Genomic DNA, 27677 nt, shown 5'->3' with positions numbered 1-27677 from the left:
CTGCTGCTGCCAATAAATAAACACAGCGTGTAAATGATCTTCGACCGCTCGTCGTGATGTTGTCGTGGGCGCTAGCTTGGAAGCGTGTAGCTGCAGTGAGCCTCGGAAGAACATGCCACCACCCGTAGACACATCAAGTGGATGCACACGCCGCCACACAAACTTGCCGTTCGCCAGATGCAAGTACAGAAAACAGAGTTGAGGACATAAGCACTACCTACCGTCAAGACCAAGAATCCGTGTGGTTGGTCGACCACAAGCGCCGGCAACGAAGCCTTGGCACAGCGACCGCCGACCTGTTGAAGCGCATCACGACCATACGACCTGCATCCGCTTTGAGCTACAATAGCTCTGCGCCGCGCTCGCGCTTTCCCCCCTCCTCGTGCGCGCATCCTTTACTATCTCTCTTTCTTGTCGCTCCTTTGCATCATTTTTTACTTGCATGATTCTCTGGCGTTGGCTTGCGCGAGTCTTTGACGAGCCTCCAATTTCGTGCTGACGAGGTCCAACGTAGCGTGGCAACCGCCACAGCGTGCACAGCTTGCGAGAGAGTCAGAGTAAAGATCGAGAGCGCGAGACAAGAACACTGTCATGGCGGACAATAAGCGAAATAGCATTGCGGGGAAGATTGCGACTCCAAACTTGAAGGTCGGCGGCGGATCGAACAAGGATGGCATAGATGCAGATTCGAATTTGTCCAAGGCCGTTGGATCACGGTAGGTGATACCTGCGCTAGTTCTGCTCCTCAGCTACTGGACGAGGGCCCCAGCATATGTACAGCTGAAGCTGACACTTGGTTAGCATCAAGATCACATGCGCCCCAAACAACAATGTGCTCGAGGGCACACTCTTCACGGCTTGCAACCTCACCAACGCCATAGCCATCAATACCGCACCCGCCCCACCGAACCCCTCCGCACCCCTCTCCAGCCAGCCGGGCGACTACCACATCATCCCCTTCGCCCACATACTATCATTCGAGATCGTTGGCTCCGGAGAGCGGGTAGCCGAGTCTACACCAGGCTTCAATGGCTCGCTCCCAAGCATTTCAAAGGTGGATCTCGCTGCGCTGCAGGCGCGAGAAGAGCAGACAATTCGCGAGATGAAGAAGAAGGACGCACAAAAGGGCAAGGGTGTTAGTAAGGAGGCACAGGAGTTGTTCGATGCCATATCTAGAACGTAAGCTCACTCTAGTAGCCACATGAACCTGGAGGACCGCAAGCTAACTATGCTATTGACAGCCTCCCAACCCGCTGGGCAGACACGCAGATCGTGGTCAGCGACTCCGTCCTCATCCAGGCTCCATATACGCTTGACAACATCAGAGCACCCGCCGACAAGGCACAAGCCGAGAACCACGTCCGCAAAGTGGTCGAACACTACTACCAGCGCAAAAAGGGCGCTTCTTCAGGGGGGACTGCTCGCGCTCCAGTCGCCATGCCCATCGCCCCACGAAAAGGAGGTTAAAGATACAGCCCCCACAGCTATACGTTGTGAAAAAGGAACGCAGCGAAAAGTCAAGTCTGGATGTGGGGAGGCTATAGTAAGGGGCAAAGTGTTTGGCTTTCCTCGGCTGGCATAACAAAACTGCCGCCATGCACTATGTAGAGAAAACATGAGCGGAAGAGAGTGTGTGTGAAATAACGTTGGCACTGGAATGAGTGGACTTGGGCATTAGGGGCTGTGGAAAGTATCATATGAAAATGTACGTATCACGTGGAGAACAAGGGAGACTTTGGGTGTAGCTAGCTATGTAGTCGATGGGTGGATGCATCGGAACAATTGAAACTTGTCTAAATACTTTATATCCTCGTGCAAGTAAACATTCTGGAGTTTTAGACCGGTTGGTATGAGCTGCCCTGAAAGAACATTCTCTATTACACCCGGAAACAATTCGGTTCATCCAAGATGGAAAACAACCACTGGTGCGCTACGTCACTCATCACTTTGACATGTTATGTGAGTTTGGAATTTCTCATTTTCAAGGGGAAATGCATATCAATTTGGATTCACTTCGCAAAGCTATCGCTAGATATATGACTTGTATAACCATGGTAAAACGCCGTGGGTATCGAAAAGAGAATCAAGCACAATGCCGGGATATATGGGAGAACAAATTAGTAGGATCGCGAGGCGCTCGATAGGAGGCGAGCTAGGAAATGCACTGATGCCAACCGTCTAGTACTGGAACTTGCGGTCGCCCATGATGTTCCACAGCTCCTCCACAACCGCCTTCTGCTCCTCGCGCTTAGCGTTGCGCACCGCAAAGTACAGCCGGCCCTCGAGAGTAGGATCCCAGTCCCCAGGGTTGGCGCTCGCAACTATTCCTCCAGCCTCTTCGAGGATGATCCATCCCGCGCAGACGTCCCAGATCCAGACGCCGCCCTCCCAGAACACATCGAGTATGCCCTGAGCGACGTAGCAGAAGTCTAGGGCAGCAGAGCCGTTGGAGCGGACTGACTTGCACATTGCACCGCCCTCTGTCTTGGAGGTTAGGAGCTTGTTGTGCACATCAGTTCGAAGCGCCCAGTTCGGACCAGAGCGCTGGTTGCCCCACTCGACAGCAACTAGACATGCATTGAGGTCGGGCATCGGTGGCGGGACAGGCTGCATAGGGAGTTTGATCTTGGTGCCAGTCATCGTCTTGGTCAGGAACGACCCCTGATTCTTGATGGCAGTGTACAAATCTCCTCGAAAAGGGTTGTACACGACTCCAACGACGGTCTTCTTATTCAGAGTCAGACCCAACGAGATGGCGCAGTTCGGCACACCCTTGCTGAAGTTCAGCGTGCCGTCGATGGGGTCGCAGACAAAAGTGGGCGAGTCTGCGAGCTTCGTGCCGTGCTTGAATGTCTCTTCGCCCAGGAAGCCGAAGCGAGGATATGCGGCTCGGGTGCGGTTCTCGACCATGGCCTCAATCTGTTTGTCGTACTTTGTGACAACATCAGAGGTATTGTTCTTGGTTGCAGCGATGATGAGAAACTCGTGTTCAGCCTCGAGCATCATCTTCCCGCCGTCCATTGCAATGTCGACAAGAAGATCGTGCGCGTTCTTCAGGTCTGTCTCGGTTAGGTCATGTTTGGCCAGGTCGAGGATGAAGTCTGGAGTGCTCGATGGTGTCGACCGAGTCGAGAAATCGGAGCCCTCATTCTCTGGGTTGGTCTTCTGGGAGGTAGACATCTCGCGGACTAGTATCGTCTTTTGAGTTGGGTAGATGGATGCGACTATCGGTCGAATTTGTAGAGTGTTGTATAGAGCGAGTTGTGATTGTTGGTGGATGTGAGAGTGTGTGGAGAGTCTATAAGAGTGTAGGAAATTTCGATATAAGAATGTCTGGGAGAAAGCTGAAGATTGTGAGAGTGACCGCACAGTACGATTGAGAGAGGAGCGTAAAGGCCCCTGTGTACGCTGCATAGTGAAAGGAATCCACAAAGTTGCAATACAATTCGGTGTTGCTGATAACATTATGTTCGTCATTTGCGATTACGGAGTTGATTTCCTTGTGATAGCGCGGCAGCGTGAGCTGATACCATCCGTAGCCCGTTCCGTGAGCCGCATGTAGCTAACGAGCCTTTGATCCTTGTTGGCTGCTGGCTGCAGTAGCGTCCTTATCCAGTCAAGATGCCTTATGTTGGGGACTTGAGGGGGCATTGGCCAGGAAGGCTCGTAGCCGCTGGCCTTCAAGATCGCCTAGGCATAGCCGAACTATACTGGAAGTCCTTTTTAGCGATTGCAACGATACTTAAAGGTATCTAGATATATGTCGACACCTTCTAAGCAAACACCCTTAGATTGACAATTGGTCACAATCAAATGCGGTACGACAGGTCCTCGCGTAAGGTTGATTTAGCAATCCTAATATCCATGCCGACTTAGTCGCGTTACTATTTGTTGCATGTACTCAAGTGGATGTGGAACGCATTCGAGATTTGATGGCTGAGCCGAGTCTTTCCGGACTGCTTCCGATGGCCTCGGTGTTGAGCTGCCCAGAGGCAAGCTCTAGACCCACGACCGTTCCCTTTACTTCAATTTCGAAGTACCCCAAACTGATTAGGTTAAGGGCTATGTGCTACTGTGAAGCGAGCTTGCTAGGTTGTAGGAAGTCTGACGATACCCTGTGCAGCACGTTCTTGTTGTGTGTGCACCGTGCGTGAGCACCGGTCAGCACGGCGTGAAACTGACTTCGTGTGTTCAAGTGGACTTTGTGAAGAGTGTTGTTAGGGAACTGCTGAGCCGCTGCGACAGGGAGTGAAGGCCTGTGCGCGAGCTCGCTTATACAACTACGTCACATATCTTGCTCTTACACGACCAAGTTCTCATCACGGAGCTCATTGTGGGGTGCATGGAAAGCATACGAACGACTTGTATTGATAGATAACAGCTCTTGTCCTTCCACCGATGGACCGCGATTCACCTCCTCAATAGTGTTATCACATAGCTATATTCCTGTTAACACCCAATCGACTGCGGGGATCTAACATGCCGGGCAAGAGGTCAATCCCCAAAGAGCGGTATGAGCGTCAACGCAAGGCACGAGAAATACGCAGGGCCTTAGCAGCGATCACACCAGAGAATTCGCGCCCACAGAGACAATCTCCGCTCTTCTCAGTCCTACCAGCAGAGTTACGCGTCCTCATCTTCCAATTCGTACTCAGTCAAGCACTTGATCTAGCTAGGCCTCTCGATATCCATTGCAACAGTCCTCTATATCGCCCAGGTCATACCCACCATGCCACCCTCGACATCTCTCTCCTACTCACATGTCGCTTGGTGTACTGCGAGGCACACACTATTCCGGTCCGAAGCGCTACATATCACTTCGGGCATCTGAGCGGTGCCTCATGTCTCTACAATGACTCTGCCTGGCTCCATCACGTCACGAAGCAGCACGGCGCAGAGTTGTATCATTTGCACGATAACGTCATTTCTATCCGCTCAAATCATGTTACAAAGTTCTTACTGCCGCACCTACACTGGCGAAAAATTACTTGGACTGTATGCGGCTACTTGCTAACACCAAGGCTGTATGCGGAACAGACGGGATTCGATTCCCCTGCGAACACATTGGCCGGATTGACACTTCCGGCTAGCTGTAAAGAAGTTACGTTGGAACTGGAGACTCGAGAAGACTTGCTCGACGACTGGCCACAACTGCTTCAACAGGCGAAGGCTTGCCAGCAAGTCTCCTTGATGAGAAGCGATGGCACCACACTAGAGCTCGATAATAGGTATGTTGTGCGGTACAAGTGGGTTGGTAGCGGTCAGTTACAGGAGGGAATACGTGAGGATGCGTTGTTGACCAAGTATACTATGGTATACCACACAATCAGGTTGTGCTGGCGAGCGAAACTTGCTAGACGGGAGTATATGAGTTATGATCGTTTGGATTGCTTGAGACTGGAAGGGTGTGCGGAGGTCACCGAAATCATGGCTCTTGAGTAGTAGTAGTCATAGCATGACAAGGATGGCCACAAAACAACAACAAGGTGGAATGTAGAGAATAGATTTCCCTTAGGAGGTACCTGGGATATCAGTTGGGAGTCTGAATCCATTCAGGCAATCAGATTCTGAGTTTTTAGCTTGCCATAAACTCTGCCCATGTTATGCAGCGCAACGAGTGTCTGCAAGAATCAACCGGCTGCTCTTGCCCTCGCACCTACTGAATGAAAATGCACAGAATACGTGACAAGCTCTTGCGCTTCGACGTTTTCGATGTCCAAAAAAAGCAGTCACTCACGCTCTCCAGCACTGGCCGTCTACACACAATTCCATCGATACTCACCAAAGCTTTACGCCTTCATTCTAACGTTACATACCTACTACACAAGCAGATTCACATCAAACTTCACTGATCGAGTCCTACCACAAAATAACATCTACATCTCTGTTCGCCGCGTCAATACGCTAACGCGCATTCTTCCCATTACATCTTTCATCGCGAGACTAGACTCAAAGCATCGCTTGACCATCAGTCTTATGCGGCGCTGAGCTCTCAAGTACAAGCCCTTACTTGATCCTTCTCGACTTTGCTACACGCACCCTACCACATTGTACCATTGCGAACCGCTAAGGGAGCCTAGAAAGGAAAGCTCCGAAAAGTACGAATCGTAAACCGAGAGCCTGGCTAGTGAGGCTGGGAGAGCGCATTCGCGCAACAAGGTCCAACGATCGTGGACAGCTTACCAAGAGCACGCATACAAACGTCCGGAAACGCAAGAGCAGCAGACACACTCATCCATCTCGTTCTCTTACACCACAAGAGAGGCTTCAGGTAGCAAGACGTCGACTACGCAAGCTTGAAAAGCAGCATACTAGAGAACAGAGGAAGTCAGTGTCTCGGAAGCAGCAGACGCCTGTACGGAAACGAGATAGGTTTCAGAATCTTATGAAGAAGATTGCCATTGGGAATCCCAAAGATATTTGAGGTACCCTAGACCACCTTCGAGTTTTAACACCCTGTTAATGATTTGCGCAGAGAGTACCTGTCCTACTCCAGTCTCCTCGACCCCGATCATCGTTTTGGTTCTAGGAGCTGTTCCTTCAACTTTAAATCACACCCCCAAGGCAGAAGAGAAGTAGAAGCCTACATACCATCACAACACCCCTACTTGCATGTCTGGTTGTAGAGCATCCGGAGTAGGGTGCAGTGCTGGATCCTGTCCGGCTGGAACAACGTCTGGACTCGGTACCTCTGGAATCGGACTCGGCACTAGTTCCTTTTCGACTGGTTCAACATCTGGAGGCACTACATCATCCGTACCTTTCGCGGCCGTTGCAGGTGGTACAAGCTCGTCGTTCTCTAGAAAACATCCTCTGACTCCTTTGACCCCCGAAGAAGAGCAGGCGAAAATAGCGCGTAAAGCGGCAAAGAGAAAGGAACGAACGGCCAAGGTAAAGAAGTTGCTCAACAAGGCCAAGTTCAAGGTCGCGACAACTGTCTTTCGCAAATCTTGATCACACTCGCCACTGTATCAACCTTGCTGGTGGTAAACGCGAGCACAGAACCACGAAACCTCAACCACGCGGTCCTTTAAGCAAGCTAAAAGTTGGGCCGCGAGGTATCCAAATGGGCAGCATTCGGTTCTCCAGCGACGTTCGTGATCGACTAGACCCAGACATCAGTCGTTGGCCGGGCGTGTACGTTCATCCTGGTGAGTTCAAGTCTGCTGCAGATAGACCTAGAGAGCCACACGCTTGGGAGAGATGTCGTGATCTGCTCAAAAGGCTGAAGACGACAAACAAAAGACGCGCTCATTCGCATGGCAAACGTCGGTGGATCCACCGAACAAAATCTTCAAAAGACAGTGTACCTACTATTAACACCCACGGTTCCTGATGGTAATCGCATGCGAAGGGATTCAGGGCAAGAAATGGACGTGGCAGCGAAGCCAGGGACAGGCGTTCGCGTATAGTTGAGTCCCAAGCTTCAAATATTATCGACAGGTGTTTCCATTGCGTAGAAAGATATGAGAGGCTTTTGGTGTTGGCAGAGGTATCGACTCCAAGGGATGGTTGGGGTCGGACATAGCAGCGTCGATACCGTTCGGAAGTGGCACGGACCGCCCGCGATTGTCCATCGCATTTGACGTGCAGTTGGGCAGACCTCACACCATGCTCGCTCGCAGTACCCGAAATACCTTTATTGCAGCCCCCGGTCGACCGTACATATGTCAAACATGTCTGCGCCGAGCTAGACGATCCCAATTGGGCCCTGCGCACCCTCCTACACGAACCGCGATTCGATCTCTCCAAACTAAGAGCCAACCACCACCTCAAGATGATACCCCGTTTCGCAAGCTTCTGAAAGATGCCGCAAAGCAACAGAAGAAATATAATGGCGGCGCCTCTAGCGTATTAAAGACACAAAACAAAGGCCAGGACCCACGGCTAGAGAAATGGGAACTGACGATCGGAATCGAAGTACACGCCGAGCTGAACACAGCGCGGAAGCTCTTCTCGAGCGCTGCCACCTCTGTCAGTGAGGCACCGAACACGCATGTTGCTCTCTTCGATACTGCATTTCCTGGAAGCCAGCCCAATTTCCAGAAGGAAAGCCTCATACCTGCCCTACGTGCCGCTATAGCCTTCCAATGTCAGATCCAGCGCAAGAGCAGCTTCGACCGCAAGCACTACTTCTACCAAGATCAGCCTTCCGGATATCAGATCACTCAGTACTACGAGCCCTTTGCCACAGATGGCAAACTCACACTGTACCCACATGACTTCCCTCCTGGTGCCGCCCCAGAATCAGGTCCTTTCGACATTGGTATCAAACAGATACAGATGGAGCAAGATACCGCAAAAACTATACAACAACCTCCTTCGACCCACCTACTCGACTTCAATCGCGTCTCTCATCCCCTCATCGAAATCATCACCCTTCCTCAAATCCACGATCCTGTGGTTGCCGCCGTCGTTGTCCGTAAGATACAAACTATACTCAAATCTATCAATGCTTGTACTGCCGGTATGGAACTGGGAGGGCTGCGTGCTGATATCAATGTCTCGGTTCGGGAACGTAATGGGCAACAATCGGATGCTGTTCACTCATACCATGGCGTAACTGGCCTAGGGCAGCGAACCGAGATCAAAAACCTGGCAAGCGTGAAAGCTGTTGAAGACGCTATCGTCGCCGAACGTGACCGCCAAATTGAAATTCTCGAGAACGGGGGTGTTATCGAGGGCGAGACCCGCGGTTGGACCCTCGGCAGCAAATCGACTAAGCGCCTGAGAGGCAAAGAGGGTGAGATCGACTACCGCTACATGCCCGACCCAGACATCCCGCCAGTTATTATTGGACAGGTATGTAGTATTGCTTCTCGGTGGCCAACATTCGGCTAACTTCAACAGGATCTCGTCGATCACCTGAAAGAGACCTTACCTAAACTGCCTGACAGAAATGTTGAAACACTTGTACTCGAGTATGGGCTTACGACTAAGGATGCCCTCACTCTTCTCTTTCTTGACGATGGCGAACGTTTGGACTACTTCATTCAAGTGATGGAGCCCCTTGTGGAGGAAACCTCCTTGCAAGAAGAAGAAGATATCCCCAAGTCCACGCTAGGCAAGATGGCAGGAAATTGGTAGGTCGTGAATTGTGATGCATGTAATCAAGCTAATTTGACTAGGGTACTTATGGAACTCGGAAGTCTACTTAAGGACGAGCCATGGGATGCGAACCGCGTACCCTACAAGTTCCTCGCTAGTATTATATCGCACGTCCGGCGGAAGCAGATAACGTCTCGATCTGGCAAGCGTATCCTAGCCATGAAGTTTGAGGGCGACGAGCGACCTGTGGAAGATATCGTTGATCAGGAGAGCTTGCACTTGAGACCGTTGTCTCGAGAGGAGTATGTTGCGCTCGCGCAATCGCTGCTCGACGAAAAACCGAACATGGTCAAGGATATCATCGAGAAAGGACAAAGCAAGAAGATCAAGTGGTTCGTTGGACAAATGATGGCAAGGGGTGCGGCTGGTAGCGTGGAGGCTGATACCGCGGAGGAGACGCTGAAAGAGCAACTACGATTGAAAGAATAGGTGTGTTAGTGCATGACGCTGTGGTAAGCGGTGGATACTCAATGAAACATATCCCTATCTGATTACGATTGTGCGCGTATTGTTCATGCGTGGATTTTAATAACAGATTGTACGAATCTGACGGGTACCTGGATCCATGGTCACCGAGGGTTTTTCGATATTCGGCTCCACGCTCATGAATCCACAACGCACAATTGAGGTGACTGCGAAAAGACAAAGTCTTCGTATCCATAACTACTCTGTCTGCCCTCAAGCCGACTCATAATCATGCTAACGTAGACGTGCTAGATTAGAGCTGTCTAGCTTCAGGTACGTTTGAAAGCTCGATTAACAAGTAGCGGGAGCGTTGAATTCATCCAGGCTACATTATGGCACCAGAACTTCGGCCACGAAGTCACACTACCTCGTCAGTAGTGACCGATAGCCTTGAACCTGTCGTACCTGCGCAGGAAAGCCATAGGGGCAGCTATTACTCGCTGAATTCAGCGAAGATGAGGAGGTGCACCCTGGAGCAATTGGAGAAGGAGTACGTGCCTGACAGGGCAGAAACGGTGTGTAACTAGTCTAGTCTTAAACGCTGCGAACATCTCCAGCCTACCTGGAGAGTAGACTAAGCTAATCATTTGACAGATGGCAGGAGAGCTTCAATGGCCTACCGCGCAGCAAACACATGCATCAAAGAGCACTGAACAACTTCAGACCCCCTCGTCACCCCTTCAATCTGCCCAGACATCGACCTTGGAAACCCTCCAGCCCTCACTATTCCTACCACCATCACGCCAGCCCACTAGGCCTGGTTCATGGGACCCCAGCATGGCACTCCTACCATTCCACCACCCTCGCGATGACACGATACCCTCACAACGACAGCAGACTTGGGACGAAGTGTCACAGTACACGCCAAGTCTAGGGAACATGGAAGCATTGCATTCCGCCTTAATAAGGGGTGAAACAAGCGATACGGAGTGCGGCGACGAAGATGAAGTTTCTCCCTTGTCTGACAAGGAAGATGAAGAGACAGGAATAAAGAAGGGCAATACGAAGAAGAATCGCGCGAGTAACCGCTTCTTGCACACTCTACTAGTAGGTGAAATATTTCAAGATAATTCTTTAAATCCGCACAGCTTTTCAAAGGAGTCCTTAAGGAGTTGTATCTAAAGACGCTTGATATACCCCCTTATCAACATGTAAATCACACACTAACTAGTATTCCCACATATAGTGCCGCCCTGGATCCCACTCGCCCGAAGACGCTTCCTCATCTTCTCCTATTCGTTTTCCCATGCGCGTCAGCGGTGCTTCGCGCCCGGGCATGACGCGGTATAAAATGAAAGGCCTGACGAACAGACTGCGTGGAACGCCGCCTGCTCCCGGATCACCACGTGGGAACACTAGCGGCTGCTACAAGAAGAAAGCCCAAGTCGGCGAAGAGCAAGCTGATGTAGAACTGGAGGAATTACTTCCCCAGATCTCACGCGATTGTCCTCGAAGATGACACTAAAAAGCTGCTTTGAAATATACTTTCTTCCTGTCGCCATACAGGAGCTAGTAGCCAGTCCGCGAAGGTCTTTACCACATCGTGGAACCATGTCATGCAAGTGAGAGTCTGAACAACCGTTTGCGAGGAGCCTACGATACACTTCCACGACATGGTCATCGTGATGCTGGTACAGGCGGTCCAGGGACTCTATGTTCGAATGGGAGTTCTAATGCACAGTGTCTGAGCTGGAGCAATCGGTAGTGTCGTGAAGGCATCCACACGCCGACCAGACTGACCGGATGCAACTCAATGGAGCAGCCAGAACAAACAACGGCGTAATGGCACAATGGGAAGCCGTATCGGGAGAAACGAAAGTTCGCGGTCAAGCCAGTGAGAAGTTATTGAAGTGTTCGAATGTATTGGTACTTGTTCTATGGTGCTTGCTCGATGTATTACAAAAGATCCGTCGGTTAGTAATGCTCTACTCTACTCGATCCAAATCCCGTTCAGGTTGTCAGCACTGAATTTACGTCGTACAGTGGATTTACGATAGCCGTGCATTATAGCAAGAACTTGATGCAAATGATCACAGAGCGTCAAACTCTCCAGTGAGCTCGCTAGGCGAAATCCCACAAATGAATGAAAATTCGGCCTGTAGTCAGCATTTCGGCATCACGGCGCACTCGCATCACGACATCACAGCATGGTGCAATGAACCTCGCCGTAGCATCGAAGCTACCGTCCGCCCAAAAGAGCGTACACGACTGGCAAAAGCCATCGGGCCAAAAAGGTGTGTTTAGGAATGTGTGTATTCGCTAGAAGACACCATCCCTCAGCCGACCACGCTGCAAGAGTCTCGCGCAGGCCCATAGGCACCACGGATCCCTAGTTTCCATCCCAATCATGACTTTTATCCTTATTGACCGAGACGCCGTATAGCCGAGCATGTCACATTCATCGTTCCAGACATCTATGCGACGAGCTGGACAACACCACCAGCCTCCTTGATCTTCTTCTCGGCCTCGGCGCTGACGTAGCGGGCGCGGACGACGATGGGGATGGGGGGCAGACGGCCCTTTCCGAGGACCTTGGAGTAGCCGTAGTCGAGGAGGTTGAAGACGGGAGCGTTGCCGCCCTTCTTCGCGAGGTACTCATCGCGCTTCTCGACGGGGATGAGCGACCAGAGCTTGTCAAGGTTGATGACGGGCTTCCAGAACTGGTTCTGCATCTTGTGGACTGGACGGCGTTAGTGAAATAGTCGAGGCTGCGATGCTCATGTTACTCACAGTATCTCATTCCGACCTTTCCGAAGTAACCAGGATGGTACTTGTCGATGTTGGTCCTGTGGTGATGTTGGCCACCCTGTGCAAAATGTCAGTTGGAGGCTATGTCGAGATACGAAAATTTCCTACAGCCATTCCGCGACCTCCGGGATGCTTCCTGTGCTTTCCTACACGACCGTGTCTGAGTAATGAATTAGTATTTAATTAGAGACTCGAAGATGTGTGCGACTTACCCGGCGGAGACATGACCGCGATGCTTGCGGGTCTTGGACAATCTTCACACCATGTTAGCATCGAACATCGTAATAGCCATGGCGATATATGGCGGTGCATAGCATTGTACGAACCTGGAAGGCATATTGTCGACTGTCTTGTTAGTATCGAAGAGAGGAAGAAGTCGATCGAGAATGTGCTAAGGTGCAGTAAGCAAAAAGCTAAGCGAGATAGTACCCACATTGGCCGGCTATTATTCCGATGGTCACGTGCTGGCGCGAGTCCTGACGAACACGAAATCTGCAAAAGCAACAAAGAAACCGATAAAGTGGAGAAGTGTGTTGTGTTCATTTATACGTGTCGCGTTTGCTCTATAAATCATGCGCCGCATCCCAATGTCGCTATGCAATACACGCTTCTCAACGCCGGCGTCAAAGTCTCTATCCCCAGTACGGTGTCCGTAAGCCGACGAACGTCGATCCCATGTCATTTGTGTTATCATCCTTCTTCCGCTGTCCTGCAAGCTGTTTGATCGTCAGCAGACTGCACGCCCAAGTTTAAAGCTGGTCTAGCGTACCTCTAGCTGTATGTGTCTGTGCACGTGGACGAGCCAGTCTACATAGCTTTGTGCCTCATTGTTGCGGTCCTCGTAGAGTAATCTCGCAAACTCATACTCTGCGCCGTCCAAACCTTGCCGAGCAAGCTGTATCGTCAGAGCCTTGGACGCTCTTGTGCCCTCCATGTATTGCAAGATGTTACGGACTTGCGCGTTCAAGTGTGTCTCCAGAACGGGAAGCGTGGATAAGAAGGGGTCGAGTGCCTTTAGGCTGTTGTTGCCCTCGCCGAAGAGATCTTCGAGCAGATTTGGCGAAACGTGTGCATGGAGCCATAGTAGGCAAACCTGGCCGTTGTCGACTATGTAGACTCCACCCTCCTCGACCTTGGAAAACGATGCTCGCACGCCTTCTGGCATGACTAAATGCCCCTTCTCGTTGGCGAATCCATCCCTTTCATCAAGGTTGTGTACCGCGATGATCCGAGGGTAGAGATAGAGCGACAACTCCAATGGTCCCATCGACTTGATCATTCTCATGTCGTGTACCCTCCTATCGGTCGGCTCTTTCCCTCCTTTGAAGGCTCTCGACTTGGTCAAGCCCAAAATATACATGCCGAACTCTTTGAGGTTTTCTGGTAGGACGAGCTGACCTGGAGGACTATTTCCAGTAAAGTTCTTCCTGTAGCCAGCAAGAATGTCAACCGTCTTTTCCGTCAGAGCTCCTCTAATCTCCTTAAGATTCTTCTCGGTCATACGGACAGCGGCTTCCTTTGCGATGATGTTGACAACGGCATCCTGGTCAACGAATTTCATGCATTCGCCAGTGTTTTGGCTAACGCTGGCTACGATGTTGGTACACCGCACCCGTCGCTCGCCGTTGGCAGTTGTGTAGAGCAATGCACTCTGGAAATGGGCATCAAGCTTCGGATCCAGTTTGCCATCATAGCTGAACATGACGCCAATAGCCTTGTCGGCATCAATGACTCCAAACTCGAGATCGGCGCCAAAGGTATGGTGGTAAAAGTTGCCATGATAAGCGGAGACCTGCAGACCATTTGAGCAGCGAACCTTCATCAGCGCTTGATATCCGGTTTCTCGCGTGACTGTATGTTTGATCTCCTTGGACAACTTGAGGGTGTCCCGTGGCGAGTGGAAGTTGGGATAGTAGAAGACTTCGCCACCCGTTATAGCTGAGACGTGGCCTAGAATAAATCAGTACTTGCCATTGTCAAAACAGGTTACTAAGCATACCGATTGTCGCGATGTCCAGATAGCCACCACTGGGTGCCGCCATAAAGAAGTCGATACCGATACCGCTTTGAACCATCTTCTCCGCGACTTTCCGGAATCCAGGATGTTCCGTTTGGAGCAGCTTCTTCTCGGCATCGGTATTGTGCACATTGCCATCGTCACGGAGGAACAGGCGACCAGGACCAAAAGTGGGTAGCGCGGCTAAAGAGCACACAATCTTACCACCAGTCGCCGCCAATGCCTCCATCGCTGAATTCAACGTTGGCAGCAAAGCCGGCTCAGGATTCTTGAACTCTGAGAACATGCTTGGCAGTTGTGTAAGCAATTTTGTGATGACGGTCTTGGATTCCGCCGGATCGACAAATAGGCCGTCGCCCAACGGTACAAAAGGATCCTCAATATCTGACATGACTAGCATCTGAGCAGCATCCAGATTCGGGCTTAGGTTGTAAAAGTGCATTTCCTTGTCGAACGTGACAATCCCAACTTTGGCGCCTTTTGGTAATCGACTTGTCGTCTCGCTTTCTTCCGTCTGCTCATCTCCGCCGTAAAGTGCGTGCATGATGCCTTCGCAGAAGCCGTCGAGGAAGCCTCGATTGACAGCCTCCTCAGTGACATCGATCAGGAAGAGCCATCGTAGGCCGACAGGCTCCTTCGACCAGTACTCTTTCGGAACCATGAAATCAACCGTACCTAGGGTCAACTCAGGTCGTTGTAGCCTGTCTACTCTCACACCTGTGTGGTCTGTGGGTGAGAAGTATTCTCCTGGAACATCAATGGGATAGGTGCACATGTTGCACACGACCTTATTCCCACCAGCCTTGAACTGCATGAAAGGGTTGATGTACGCTCGGCACCTTGTACACCTCAGTGGACCGGTCTCGCCAAAGTCTAGCACCGGAATGGGCTGCTCGCCCTCTTGTTGAGAAGCGAGCGGTTGTAAAACCATGCCCAGTGGCAGGGCAGTAGCAGCAAGAGCTTGTGCTGATATGGGAATGTTGTTCAGCGTTAATCTTGCGAACTTGGGCGACGAATTGCCTTGGTCGTAGGCGACAAAGGGGACAACAGCGGGAGGAGGAAGATGGTGTTCCATAGTCGGGTATATGTGCTCCAGATAATATCTTGCTGGTGCATCTCGAGACCTCGGAACGCTTGGTATCTGCTCAGGGTCGACACGGCCTTGGGCTGATGATGCTGGGGTCCCTCCCATTTGTTGTTGTGCTGCCACCGGCGTTCGTGCAGCGTGCTGCATAGGCGAGGCTTGAGCTGCAGGACTGAATATAGGATTTGCCGCTGCTGGGAACTGGCTCATCGCGGGGGTGATTTGGGGTTCCATCCACTGCGCTCCCCCAACTTGCGGCGAGTTTTGGTTCAGGTATTGTGAAGGACTACCCATCTGTGGCGAGCCATTGAAGCCCGGTGTACTTCCTCCCGGTCCCTCGATGTTGTGATATGCATGCCTGTCCTTCTTCTTGTGCCTGGGTTGCGCTATTTGATTCACGCCTAACCCCACCGCGCCCACTTGAGATGCTAAATTGTTCACGTCCTGGTCGCCTTGATACGAAGGATACGCTGGCGGTGTTGGCTGCGGTGGGAAGTAGCCCTCTTGTTGAACAGGCGCACCGTACTGCACTGGTGTGCCCGTGTACTGGTTCTGAGCTTGACCCACTGCAGGACTGCCACTCTGCTGGTAGCCCGCAGGGCCCGCAGCAACAGGTGGCCGCCATGTATTCGGTTCGTCCTTCTTTCCTGATCCATTGGGATTCGGTGTACCCGTGCCGAGGGCGTGGTACATGGCGAACTCGGACATTGCTGCGGCGCGGGGATGCTACGGTCGAAGTCGAGGTCGCGAGTCGGGATGGAATGTTGCGCGTCAAGCTCTTGGCGGAACGGGTCAGAACTGCGAAGCAATATCGGAAATGATCATGTCATAGTCTGAGCATGCTGGAGCGGATCTGGCGCAACCGAGGGGTTACTTTGGAAGTTGATGATCTGGCCCAATTTCTGGTCGACGCTGCACTTTCCTATAGACGCTCGGACCAACATCTATCCCTCGCATGCAAGAGCGAGACAAGGGTCCTAGCAGTTATGTGTTGCACTCGGTAGTCTTGTCAGGCAATGGAGTAGATAGAGTACTGTGAGATATTGAGACCAAGGCCATCTTGTTCTATGTTTGACGGCTTGGGTTCTATAGCAAAAGCCGCGTCATCTTGCGTATCTATGGTATAATACCAGTGCTCTTCGCGATTGCTGCAGAGCGTCTCCGACATGAGACTGCGTACAATCTGCAACCTATGTTCATTCGTGTTGTCAGGCCCCAGACCGCAGAGGTCTCTTTCCCAACCCGAGGTTCGTTCTGCCAAAGATACTTTAGCAGTATATCGTTGGCCCTCACAGACAACACCATTCTTCATATCTTCCAAAAAATCTGTGTCCTTCATTCCAGCTTATCCAAATGTGCCAGCCGCGTCAAAACGACCTGTTTACTCGTCTCCTCAATCTCACCCGCAAGGAACACCTCGTCGAGAATCGCATACACCTATACACTTTTGTCAGACCAGCCCTATTGCAACAACTCCTGCCCCTCTCTTCCAGTTCACATACCTTGTAAAAGTTGAACACAAGATCCAACTCACACACATTGCCAAAAAACGCATCCAGCACCTCGACGAAGAAATGTATGGCCTCGAGATAGGCCAGCTCGTTATCGTTTGTGTCGACGCATGCGCAGAAGAAGAGCCCTGCGTACCGCCGGTAGACAATCTTGGACATGTTGCGGAACTCGACGAAGTTGGACTGGTGCTTTTGGTCGCGGGGGGCGATGAGGCGGTGGACCTGTTGTAGTCAGAATAACACTCATGCTGTAGAATTTTGGTTCATGCGATGTCATGTTCGATTGGACGGGTGAAGGTGCGGGTAGAGATGGGATGCGGAGAGGAGCAGTGGTGGTGTCGGTAAGATTGGTAGGTAGGAGAGATGAGCGATGCGTACCTCGCCCTTCATCTTGACTTTCTCTTCATCCTATAGTACAGTCAGCTACATTATTCTCTCCAATCTGCGCATCATCACCACTTACGCTATACGGCGCATACCACTTCGCCAGCCGCGTCTTCCCTCTGCCAATTGTCAGTCTCGGAGTCGACAACACGTAGCAGCGTCCCGCTATCGATGTGCAGACACATACTGGCGATTCTGGATCAAGATGAACGAGAGCACCATCTTTCAGGATGCCTCGCATTCGAGCACGGCGCGCTTGGGACGAGGGGGATGTCAGGAACAGCGGCCGTTTGCCGGGCTTCGTGGAAAGCGGCGGGGCCGTGCCTTGCGGATCCCTGCATGGATGTGACGGTGACCCACTTTTAGCCGCACTTGTTGAAAGAAGGTGGTTCACGCATTCTTCTGTGCTGTTATTCACACCCAGAGACGGGTTTAGTAATATTGCATCTACATCAAAGGCTGCGAGGTTATAGTAGCCGCAGGATCCACATCCTCCATACCATGTCAACAAGGCTCAAGTACAGACCAACTTTTCAAAAAGGATACCCTCTAACCATCTGTCCATGCTGCTGTCGATACACCTCGAGCCAATCGCCCAGATCCTTAGGCGGCACAGGCGGGCCAAACTCGCCTTTGGTGTATCGTTCGTACGTCGTCTCAATCGAAGGTCTTATTGTGCCACCAGGCGACCTTAGCGCGTCGAACTCCCATTCTGGAATCTCTGCTACTGGTGGTAGTGGATTGGCGTCGTCTACGTTGCGGCTATGGAGGCGCTTGATGCTACTATTTACGAAGCTCCCTACGCGTGACATGACTAGATCACGTCGATCGTTGCCGTTGGGATGATCGAAGATGATGGGGATTGGGCGACGCGGTGCAAATAATGGCTGTAAGAAGGGCAGTGAGGCACATATGAGTGCTAAATTACACTCTGTCTGTGCACAGACGAAGACATTGTAGCCGTTCCCTGCTTTGTGGTCAGTATCAAGCTCCGCATATAGCAGGGCTTTGCTGGAGGTTCTAGTCGGAAAGAAAGAAGGTTGTATGAGAGCGTTGACTAACATGTAGCATCTCCATTAGCGCTAATCGCAAATCGATGAAGAAACACTGTTCGCGCAATCCCCGCTCCGAGAACACTGCTCTCTGTGAGCATGCGGCGTTAAGTGACATCGCTAACACACGCACCTCAAGCTAACCAGGGAGATGCATTTCAATCCAGTCCGTTGAAACTTTGTCATTGGGATGTGGCGAAGGACCAAAACGGGTATCATGACTGTATACGTCGTGGAGAAGCAAGTAAGTAATCCATGGACAGGATAGTAGATGTTCTTGCTGATGCAGTGTCGAGTATCTGCGTCGGTAAGGGTAGAGACCCTCCAGGAGGCTGTGATGGGTTGGCATTGCTCGACCAGAACTAACGCATCCGCAAGGGCGCCGCAAGCTGTGAAGACCATGAAGGCGTAGATGACACACTTGAGGCCGGTGGTGCACGATGGCTTGAGCTGGTGGAAGAAGAACAAGACGGAGATCTTTGTGAAGCATGTGCTCAAAATGAAGGCAAGTTCGCTGAGCCAATGTATCTGTGTGCTGTCAATATAGGAGCGAGATGGAGTGGTTATGTGTCCGCACCAACGCAGCACGATTGTACAGTGTGCGAGGCACGTCCCACATGTGCCGGTCAAATCCATAATGCTGAATGCCTACCAAAACGGTGGCGGTCACGAAGACACTGAAGATCTACTAAAGTGATCAGTATATATCGCCGTAGGCTTGAGAATTGACAAACCCAGCCGATGACGCACAGCACATCACCAATGTCAAAGCCATGCATCCTCTTCTTTGCTTGCGACAAGATCCGGCCAAATACTGTTACGGAGGTGAGGACTATCAGCGTGATACTGTAAGCCGGTAACCAGGTTCGCGACTTCGGGTCGATGATATTTGGCTCCGGCCACTGCGAAATCGTCTTTTCATCAAGGTGGATAAAACCGCCTGCCATCGAGACGCTGTGATGATGAAAGATCAGTACAACCCAACAAAGTCACATAGGTGGCAGAAGATAGCTGAAATGATTAGCAGATGTATCAGTTTGAGCAAGATCTGACTCGGGTGGTCTGATATATGTCCATCTCTATGCTCATGTGCTCTGTCACTTTCGTCAACCACGCTCTGGGATGGCATATCTGGGGAAACCCTGCATGTTGCACAGCGGAAACACATGTCCCGTGCGGGGACTGGTATTTGAAGTTTGGAAAAGGTGTCTGGAGATGCGTGACGCCCTAGTCGACGGTGTTTGTCACCCACTAAGAATGGAATTGGATAAAGCTGTCTACTATAGCCGAGGTGTGCAGTGCAGTTCGGTGCACATGGTTTTGGTCGATTGACGACGATCGGATGTAACATGTACGTTGCCTGCTCGGGAGATATGTGCATCTTGCCAAGATGTCATGGGCCCCTCGATTTGAGGGTGAGGCTTTATCCACCGTATCGCAACCCTGGAGCAGAGTTGTCTATTGTCGACATGGGTATGGGCGAAACGGCGATACGGTCTAGGCTGGCAACGTCAGGCAGTATCCTGAGAGTAGGAGTGAGGTGAGGTGAAGCGAGCGGGACTGCAAGAGTGCCTCGATTGCTCTGACTGACGGTTAGAAGAAGCTGTGGCCCGAGTGCGCTTGAGATGACACGAGAGGTGCGTTTCACTGGAAGCGAGAGCCGTACAGTCCAGGGCCTGGCTGAGCAAATGCGGGGTCAATAATCGATCTGCAGGTGCGAGCTTCAAAAATGCAGGAAGCAGGATGTTGTTCCAGTGTGAGTGTGGTGTGAGGAGACGGTGACCAGCTAGCGGTTCTGGGCAATATGAAGTTTGATATTACCCGCTGAAGCTCCTTCCGTTTCGCCCAAAGAGGAAGCACGTGTGAGCCAGGCAAGCTTTACTCGGAAACTGGCATAAGCCATAATATTGCATGGCGACGCTGCTGAATCTTGTGGTTTCAACCGACGTCTTCTGTATTCGTCGCGTGATGTGATGTGACGGATTGGGCAATGCATACTGTGTGATGAGGTAGCCTCAACCTCTGGGGATGGTGTGAGAACCTCGGTAGTGACGCTGACATATGTGTTGTATATACAACAGAGTTCTCCAGCATTGCTTTGGGAAAATCATTTGTTCTCCTTGAAAACAGGCATTTTCAAGCAGGGTAATGCTGTCCCTGGGCATGAACCCAGAATACCCTTGTGGTCTCTGTCTCGCGTTCTAGCAGCCACTACAGTAGAGTTTGTTCACCTGACCAAAGCTAATTTTTTAAGAATAGCTGGTGGAACCTTTCTTACTTTCTCATGTGTAGCCCTGCTTCTATGTTTACCACTGCACGCAGGTTTGATTCAGACGTGCAAGCTGTCTCACTTGGACCCTCCAAACGGGTCCAGGAGAGAAATGGGTCTGGTCGCACAAGAGTGAGATGGTGTATAATTGGCGTGTCCTGTTGCCATGTGCAACCAAGTTATCTAGGGATGCAGTCTAGAGTTGGCCATGTCAGCTTAGAAGTGTGAGGGGTGTATAGAAAGTAATCGTGAACAGCACTATCAAGGGAGTGGTGCGAGTTAACAAAGAGGGATATCGAATCGCAAGTAGAAGACCATTACAAGTCAACGAGGGCGAAAGGCATGGCCAGACTGACTCGTGTCCAAGGCTTTGGTGTAGGATATGTAAGCTAGGTGTAAGTACTGGGTGGAGAAGTGATAGGGCGTGACTTATTACGTAGTCATGCTCCGAAGCCGGGCGTGCGGTCATTGGCCCGGCGGCGGTGCACGTCGACGAAACGTGCTAGAATTGCAAAAGATTTGACAGGTTCAGATAAAGGAATTGGATCCCGCCTGCACAGAGGTTTCGGCGAGGTGTGCGAATCGAGGTACGAGATTTGTGGAAAGTGGACGCTCGGATGCAGCCAACAGTTCTGTGCGGTCGGAACACCCAAAGTTCAGCTTCCCCACGCTGGGTACGCCCACTTGGAAATGTCGACGAGCCCACCTCACGTCTCAGGCAGAGGCGACTACTGGCTCGCTTCGGGAGCTGGGCTCACATGTTTGGCGACAGTCTTCTGGTGTTAGTGGCGCGGGGCGGGTGCGGGAAGGCATGTTGACCTGCAGACGCCAGCCCTACTGCATGCCACTCGCACGGGTGGTGCAGAGATGACAGAGGCCTCAGCTGCGCAGCTTATGCCACAGTGGATGCCTCGATGCAGTGGGGTGTATTGTTGTCGTGTGCCACCATGCAGAGTCTGAGAGTCAGGCACAGAAGGGTTGAGTTTGCTTCTGGAACAGGGCGGCCTGTTCTGGAGGCGTCAATGAATAGTGCATGAATGTGTGCCGTGGGCCACGCACGCATCAGGACCCAGCGTCTCTCATGCGAGAGTCTGGGAATGGGCCCAAGACGCGATGACAATGGGGTGCCTGAGGAGTTCGACGGTGCAACGATAAGATGTGTACCACCAGCATCGACAGCCTTTGGTTGGGACAGTAGTGCAAAAGGGCGGCCGTTATTCGCCCGGGCGCTCTGATTGATTTGAATGCGTGTCGCAAGCGCTCACTCACCTCACTCACCTCGCTGTCCGCGCCGGCCCTTATCTCGCACAACGTACGTGAATCACATAAAAGTAATCCCCAGGGACGCGTCGGGCATGGGCCACGGTGGTACGCCACATCAGGCCTAGTGCACCCCGTCGGCCAATCAGCGCCGCCTTGGCCCAAGTTCCTTATCTACTCCTCTCCAGGCGCGTCAAATCGAATTGACAATGACTTGATCCAGCAATCCCACACCGCCAAGGCCTCCGCCCTCGATGGCCCTCCCAAGTGCCCGTTGCAATGGCTGGCGTGTTACCGGGGCGGCGTCGCTGCTGGTGGACCCGGCCAAACAGTTCACATTATGCTGTGTGTGGCCGTCAGCCATGACCATACATACTCTAATAACGGCCCTTATCTCTGATGACACCCAAGCGCGTTCCAGGACCGGCGAGATAAGCCGCGTCAGGACAATGACGGACCCTTTGCCTCGCTCAAGCCGGCAGAAAAAGAACAAAGCTCCATAGCTCCAGATGGAGCGCCAACCCCACGGCCGTCGTCGCGGCTGTGGGAGATGCATGTCGTTTATTTTGCCTCGAGCGTTGGCCCGTGGACCAGGATAGATAAGAGTAGCACAGCAAAGGCACCACCCATAAAGCCCCCGGCCGAGCTACCGCAATCTACAATAGGGCTCCGATTTCTCCCTTTGGGCCTGTATATTACTGGCACGCATCCGGCCTTTGCCAGCCTTCTTCTTCTTCTTCTTTTCCCATCAGGCCCTGCCCGAGGAACTTACCTTCATTTCCCTCCCCCCCTCCTCTCTCCACCCCTACTTCCTGGCCCTTGGACACATCTCCCAGGAAATTCCTAAGCCATGTCGTACTCATGGACTGGCCCGCCGGCCCAGTTCAATGGCACCGATACTACCACGGGTGGTGATTCTGGTGAGTTCAACTTCCCTTGTACTACATCACACGTGCCAGGGCTACACTTTGTGCCACTCCAACCCAAGGAACCATTGCGCAACTCTAGCGAAAAGCATACTGACATGAAAACCCACAGCCACCGAGAACCTGAACCAATGGTATCAGTCGGGTGACCAGGCCTACATTCTCGTGGCTTCGGCCATGGTCTTGATCATGGTCCCTGGTCTCGCCTTCCTCTACTCTGGTCTCGCCCGCAGAAAGTCAGCCCTGTCCCTGATTTGGGCCTGCATGTTCTCCGCTTCCGTCATCACATTCCAATGGTACTTCTGGGGCTACTCGCTCGCCTTTGGCCCCTCCACCAATGGCTTCATCGGCAACCTCGACAAGTTTGGTCTCAAGGGCGTGCTGGGTGCTCCCAGCCAAGGAAGTGTTCTGATTCCAGAACTACTCTATGCCTTCTACCAGGTACGCCGCAGTCTCCCTCTTCCAACAACAATTCGCGCTAATCCCAAGCTAGATGCAATTCTGCGCCGTCACAGCTGCCATTGTCGTCGGTTGCGTTGCCGAGCGCGGTCGCTTGATCCCCATGATGGTCTTCATCTGGCTCTGGGCCACCATCGTATACTGCCCTGTCGCATACTGGGCCTGGAACGCAAATGGCTGGTTCTTCAAGTGGGGAGGCCTTGACTATGCGGGTGGCGGCCCCGTCGAGATCGTTTCCGGTTGCACAGCCTTGGCCTACTCCATGATTCTTGGTCGTCGCCAGGAGAAGATGATGCTCAACTTCCGACCCCACAACGTTTCGCTCATCACCCTCGGCACCGTCTTCCTCTGGTTCGGCTGGCTGGGCTTCAACGGGGGATCCGCTTTCGGTGCCAACCTCCGCGCTGTCATGGCCTGCTGGAACAGCAACTTGACGGCCATGTTCGCTGCCATGACTTGGGTTCTCCTCGATTGGCGCCTGGCTCGCAAGTGGTCCATGGTCGGCTGGTGCTCAGGTGTCATCTCCGGACTGGTTGCTGCCACTCCCGCTTCTGGTTACATTCCCCCGTGGGCCAGCGTTGTCCTCGGTATCACCACGGGCATTGTTGCTAACTTTGCCACCAAGAGTACGTCTATCCTTTTTGAATGTGCCCATACCATTTGCTAACACACTCACAGTCAAGTTCTGGATCAAGATTGACGATTCCCTCGATGTGTTCGCTGAGCACGGAATCGCTGGAATGGTCGGTCTCTTCTTCAACGGTATCTTCGGCGCCGACTACATCATCGGCCTGGACGGCGTCAACAACGGAGTGGCCGGTGGTGCCATTACCGGCACCCCGGCTGCCATCTACAAGCAGATTGCTTACATCGTCGCCTGCACCGCCTACTCTTTCGTCGTCAGCGCCCTCCTTGCCTTTGTCATCGACAAGATCCCCGGTCTCAAGCTCCGCGCCACCGAGGAGGCCGAACTACTTGGTATGGATGATGACCAGCTTGGTGAATTCGCCTACGACTACGTTGAGGTCCGTCGTGATTACCTCGCCTGGACACCCGCCAAGGGCCAACCAGTCGACGGCGAGCACTCGGTTCCTCAGGGCGAGCGCCACGGTATCCTACAACACAGCCAAATGCTCGAGGGCAAGACACCCAGCGAGGATTCAGGTCACGAGCACACTGGCATTGCTGGCGATCGCCATGCAGTTGCCATGGGCGCCGAGCATGAGAAGCAGGTGCAAACCTAAGCTTCTCTGCTGTTCTGATTTGGATTTGTTGCTTGCGTCTTGAGTAGCTTTGACTGGAATTTCGAGATACCACAATGCGCCTGTCTTTCCCACATTTATATCGAGGGCTGCGCTTCTTGATATACATATACTTTAGACCGATATATCAATGTTCTAATTCTCCTTGCGCATGTAGTGTACAATAATTCGAAGCATGATACCTCTTGTTCTTTACTGTGCTCCTTCACTTTTCTTTTCAATACGTACATGTGCAATCCCAGCCTGCCTTGCCCAGTATCAACTACCCATCTCTTATCAGTCCTCGTATGATCTACTTCCGCTTTAGTCGAGTGGCTTCCACCGCCAAGCCCCCTCTATCTAATCTCTCTCGCCCTCCACTTTTCACCCTTCGCTAATACTATAATCCACCACTCCGCTACCACGGCCGATCACAACACCCTGGTTTACCCCAGATTGTCTTCTTTGAAATCATCTTATTCCCGCGCGGTTCTGGAATATAGAGGTAGCCAGGTGGGTAAGTAAGGTAACGTAGACGTCATCTATGTTTCACGGAACTACATGTAGACATCATGACACTTGTACCTTATCTTCCCTTCTATTCTGCAGCCGTGGTTGGTAGGGTGAGGCGAGATGAGGCATTTGATCGAATCGTACGAGCTGATCGAGGCAGACGGCTACTCGCAAGGTCCTATCATATCATGTAATGTACAGCATACAGTTGCCTTCCACTCATGCCAAGGAAGTAGCTTGACTGGATCGATCATGTCGCCGATCATCAAGTCGGCGGAGAAGGGTCTTATCTCCTCTTCTTTCCTTGGTCGGCTGGTTATGCTGCGGTTTGAGCTAGTGTGGGGGAGGCTGAGTAGGGGGAGGGACGATGAACTTCATGAGCGAACGGAGAGCGCCACAGCCCAGCCATGACATGGATATCGAGGGTGAAGAGAGCGACAATTTCGACAACTCAAGAGTGGCGCACGCCTAACGACAAGCAACCAGTTCTCTACCCCTTCGGAAACATGGCACTTCCAAAAGTAGCAACAGTCTATACCACGACAGGAATCCACGCACGTGGAAATGCAGCCCGTAGAGCCTCAGGACGCCCAAAAGCCACTTTGGATAAAGAGAGTCCCATCCACTAGACAAAGAACATGGCTGCGCAAAGTGACGACAGCGGAAGGCGAGATCACGAGAACAAAGGTCACAACTCGAGGTATCTTTGTCCGTACCCCATCCGACTTTAGTCAAAGAACCCAAAGAGCTCGTGTGACGACCATGAGCTCGCCATAGCCTTGCGCATGATTAGAAAGAAGCAGCTTGTTCCGTCGAGTGTGGGTATCATTTCTGTGCTGTTTGCCTATTCCTTTTTCAATTCCCACACCGTCACTACGACTTCAGACCAAAGCTGGACTTTGCTATATTATTCCCCTTCACAACGCTCTTTCTGAAGGCCAACTTCAAAATCCGCAACCTAGACATGACAATGCCAAAGTCGAGAAACCCAAATGCACTGAGAGTCACCCCCGCCCCATTCAAGCCCTCCTTCCTCTCTATCCCTCCGTCTCCCTGCTCGCCTCGTACACCCCTCACACCACCTCCCGCCCCCTTCCCCCCGCGCAAAGCCGCACAGATTCTAGGCATCTATCCACTACCCGCCTCTACCGCGCCGCCAAGTCCTCTTTCATGGATATGGACATGCCACCAGTGCCACCGCGACTACCACCTCGGCGCTACACGTCGGTGTCTCGACGACGGACATGAATTCTGCAGCGGCACGACGACAGTCAAGCTCTGGCGGAAAACAAGCAACACCCGGCGCGTGCGGAAACATCGAGCCTGTTCGAGCGAATTCGACTATCAGGGGTGGAAAACCTGGGGGCGATGGAGGAGAAGCGGGGTAAGTAGTAGTAGTACTCGGGAGTCCAGAGCCACGCAGTCTACCCTTCTAGCCGATGATAATGGTGGTGGTGCTTTAAACAAGAAGAAGAAGGATTGCTGGAATACATGCGACTACCCGAGCGAATGTCGCTGGGGCAAAAAGTTCGGTATCCACACCCCCGTTGACGCGCACCTTGCTTCTTTCGAGATTAATGTTGGCGTTGACGCTGGTGTGCAGTCCATGCATCTCTCCAGCGGGGACATCGTAGATGGTAGCCAAGGAAAAACGTCCGAGGAAGCGGAGAAGGATGGATTCTGGAGTGGGCTACTGGCTAGTACGGAGCGGAGGAAGAATGGGAGTAGTTCCGCTTCCTCTCCGCTCGCGATGGCGGTAGCCGAGGACGAGGATGGACTGCACGATTGGCGTGGGGAGAATACATTGCCAGCGTCGTTGCTGCGGGACGGCGATGGAGATGTCGTCATGACAGGCTCGACTATCGATCCCTCGCTGCTTACCAAGAACGTTGAATATCCGCCATCCATGGACTTTGCATCCTCGTTGTCGATACCTTCGTCTTCGGCGACTTCTTCCTCAACAACTTCATCAGCGGTGGCAGTTGCTTCTGCAGCAGTGGATTCTTTCAAAGCCCTCCTCGGCAGGAAAAAGGGTCGTCGAACTCGTTCCTCCCGATCCAGTAGCAGTAATGGCGAAAGGAGATACGCGGGCTCCCTGCTTACAGTACCCAAGCCAGTGGTCTTGCAAGGCAGTGAGTTAGACAGACTTCCGTATTCAGAGGCGTTAATGGAGGGCTATGCACCGCTAGAGAGGGTGGCTAGTCGGGATACAGGATATCACTGTACTGTAGATGTCGTGTGAGCAAGTGCTGTGCTGGTATTGTGTGTAAGATAATTCCCCGCTAAACGCATCTACCGGTAGATGCCTTTGTGTAGTACCTGCTTAATTACTGTATACTATTCTATTTATACCAAGACATATGCACATCTCAGTCTCAGTCTCAGCATACCACGCTCCTTCACTGCACTCCCACGATCAATTGAAACAGGCAGAGGTTGATTTAATTAAGCATACTATTCGATCCTCTTTCTACTCCTTGCCCCCCCTCCACCAACTACCTACCTCATTCACTACATACAACAGGACAGAACATACAAAAAATACTGCGAACGAGCCCCAGGCTTTCCGCTTCGTGAAATTACAAACGTATTTGCATCAGTAAGGCTACAAACACAGCACACGGGTAGGCTAGATACAAA

General features: G+C 52.0%; 12 protein-coding genes across 12 annotated transcripts; 7 read left to right on the top strand and 5 right to left on the bottom strand.

Annotated features, from left to right (window-relative positions):
* Positions 1 to 129: 129 nt before the first annotated feature.
* Positions 130 to 1795, top strand: K460DRAFT_414818 (uncharacterized protein). The gene is made up of 3 exons (XM_040937702.1): positions 130 to 716; positions 802 to 1179; positions 1242 to 1795. Exons 1-3 carry the CDS (start codon positions 592 to 594, stop codon positions 1465 to 1467), a joined length of 729 nt encoding a protein of 242 aa, XP_040790796.1. The 5' UTR covers positions 130 to 591; the 3' UTR covers positions 1468 to 1795.
* Positions 1796 to 1981: 186 nt separating this feature from the next.
* On the bottom strand, positions 1982 to 3503 carry K460DRAFT_364210 (uncharacterized protein). The gene has a single exon (XM_040932966.1). The coding sequence runs from the start codon at positions 3412 to 3414 to the stop codon at positions 2179 to 2181; it is 1236 nt and encodes a 411-aa protein (XP_040790795.1). The 5' UTR covers positions 3415 to 3503; the 3' UTR covers positions 1982 to 2178.
* Positions 3504 to 4325: 822 nt separating this feature from the next.
* Positions 4326 to 5650, top strand: K460DRAFT_334049 (uncharacterized protein). Its single transcript, XM_040930903.1, has one exon. The coding sequence runs from the start codon at positions 4480 to 4482 to the stop codon at positions 5440 to 5442; it is 963 nt and encodes a 320-aa protein (XP_040790794.1). The 5' UTR covers positions 4326 to 4479; the 3' UTR covers positions 5443 to 5650.
* Positions 5651 to 6248: 598 nt separating this feature from the next.
* On the top strand, positions 6249 to 7380 carry K460DRAFT_364208 (uncharacterized protein). The gene has a single exon (XM_040932965.1). It carries the CDS (start codon positions 6613 to 6615, stop codon positions 6952 to 6954), a length of 342 nt encoding a protein of 113 aa, XP_040790793.1. The 5' UTR covers positions 6249 to 6612; the 3' UTR covers positions 6955 to 7380.
* Positions 7381 to 7607: 227 nt separating this feature from the next.
* On the top strand, positions 7608 to 9593 carry K460DRAFT_364205 (uncharacterized protein). The gene is made up of 3 exons (XM_040932964.1): positions 7608 to 8802; positions 8851 to 9083; positions 9129 to 9593. Exons 1-3 carry the CDS (start codon positions 7612 to 7614, stop codon positions 9535 to 9537), a joined length of 1833 nt encoding a protein of 610 aa, XP_040790792.1. The 5' UTR covers positions 7608 to 7611; the 3' UTR covers positions 9538 to 9593.
* Positions 9594 to 9905: 312 nt separating this feature from the next.
* On the top strand, positions 9906 to 11221 carry K460DRAFT_427224 (uncharacterized protein; the record flags this gene model as incomplete). The annotated part of the gene is made up of 3 exons (XM_040938269.1): positions 9906 to 10088; positions 10168 to 10620; positions 10760 to 11221. The coding sequence occupies 3 exons, from the start codon at positions 9906 to 9908 to the stop codon at positions 11030 to 11032; spliced, it is 909 nt and encodes a 302-aa protein (XP_040790791.1). The 3' UTR covers positions 11033 to 11221.
* A 766-nt stretch (positions 11222 to 11987) lies between these two features.
* Positions 11988 to 12658, bottom strand: K460DRAFT_375118 (uncharacterized protein; the record flags this gene model as incomplete). The annotated part of the gene is made up of 5 exons (XM_040934736.1): positions 11988 to 12253; positions 12304 to 12379; positions 12430 to 12481; positions 12534 to 12575; positions 12648 to 12658. 5 exons carry the CDS (start codon positions 12656 to 12658, stop codon positions 11988 to 11990), a joined length of 447 nt encoding a protein of 148 aa, XP_040790790.1.
* Positions 12659 to 12838: 180 nt separating this feature from the next.
* K460DRAFT_393351 (uncharacterized protein) lies at positions 12839 to 16313 on the bottom strand. Its single transcript, XM_040935934.1, has 3 exons — positions 14321 to 16313; positions 13091 to 14271; positions 12839 to 13037 (listed from the first exon to the last, which is right to left on the bottom strand). The coding sequence occupies exons 1-3, from the start codon at positions 16128 to 16130 to the stop codon at positions 12954 to 12956; spliced, it is 3075 nt and encodes a 1024-aa protein (XP_040790789.1). The 5' UTR covers positions 16131 to 16313; the 3' UTR covers positions 12839 to 12953.
* Positions 16314 to 16443: 130 nt separating this feature from the next.
* K460DRAFT_364200 (AP-2 complex subunit sigma) lies at positions 16444 to 17578 on the bottom strand. Its single transcript, XM_040932963.1, has 5 exons — positions 17505 to 17578; positions 17397 to 17436; positions 17312 to 17341; positions 16925 to 17155; positions 16444 to 16859 (listed from the first exon to the last, which is right to left on the bottom strand). Exons 1-5 carry the CDS (start codon positions 17537 to 17539, stop codon positions 16758 to 16760), a joined length of 438 nt encoding a protein of 145 aa, XP_040790788.1. The 5' UTR covers positions 17540 to 17578; the 3' UTR covers positions 16444 to 16757.
* A 272-nt stretch (positions 17579 to 17850) lies between these two features.
* K460DRAFT_403519 (uncharacterized protein) lies at positions 17851 to 19316 on the bottom strand (the record flags this gene model as incomplete). Its single annotated transcript, XM_040936638.1, has 5 exons — positions 17851 to 18284; positions 18380 to 18453; positions 18503 to 18897; positions 18947 to 19054; positions 19104 to 19316. 5 exons carry the CDS (start codon positions 19314 to 19316, stop codon positions 17851 to 17853), a joined length of 1224 nt encoding a protein of 407 aa, XP_040790787.1.
* A 4219-nt stretch (positions 19317 to 23535) lies between these two features.
* Positions 23536 to 24683, top strand: K460DRAFT_364196 (Rh-like protein/ammonium transporter). The gene is made up of 2 exons (XM_040932962.1): positions 23536 to 23909; positions 23962 to 24683. The coding sequence occupies exons 1-2, from the start codon at positions 23546 to 23548 to the stop codon at positions 24525 to 24527; spliced, it is 930 nt and encodes a 309-aa protein (XP_040790786.1). The 5' UTR covers positions 23536 to 23545; the 3' UTR covers positions 24528 to 24683.
* Positions 24684 to 25875: 1192 nt separating this feature from the next.
* Positions 25876 to 27461, top strand: K460DRAFT_384388 (uncharacterized protein; the record flags this gene model as incomplete). The annotated part of the gene is made up of 2 exons (XM_040935496.1): positions 25876 to 27103; positions 27394 to 27461. Exons 1-2 carry the CDS (start codon positions 26002 to 26004, stop codon positions 27459 to 27461), a joined length of 1170 nt encoding a protein of 389 aa, XP_040790785.1. The 5' UTR covers positions 25876 to 26001.
* Positions 27462 to 27677: the final 216 nt, after the last annotated feature.

This window comes from Cucurbitaria berberidis, assembly GCF_010015615.1.
Source record: "Cucurbitaria berberidis CBS 394.84 unplaced genomic scaffold K460scaffold_2, whole genome shotgun sequence".
Classification (NCBI taxonomy): Eukaryota; Fungi; Ascomycota; class Dothideomycetes; order Pleosporales; family Cucurbitariaceae; genus Cucurbitaria; species Cucurbitaria berberidis.
Note: the sequence above shows the minus strand (reverse complement) of the source record. Positions and strands in the feature narration are given on the sequence as shown.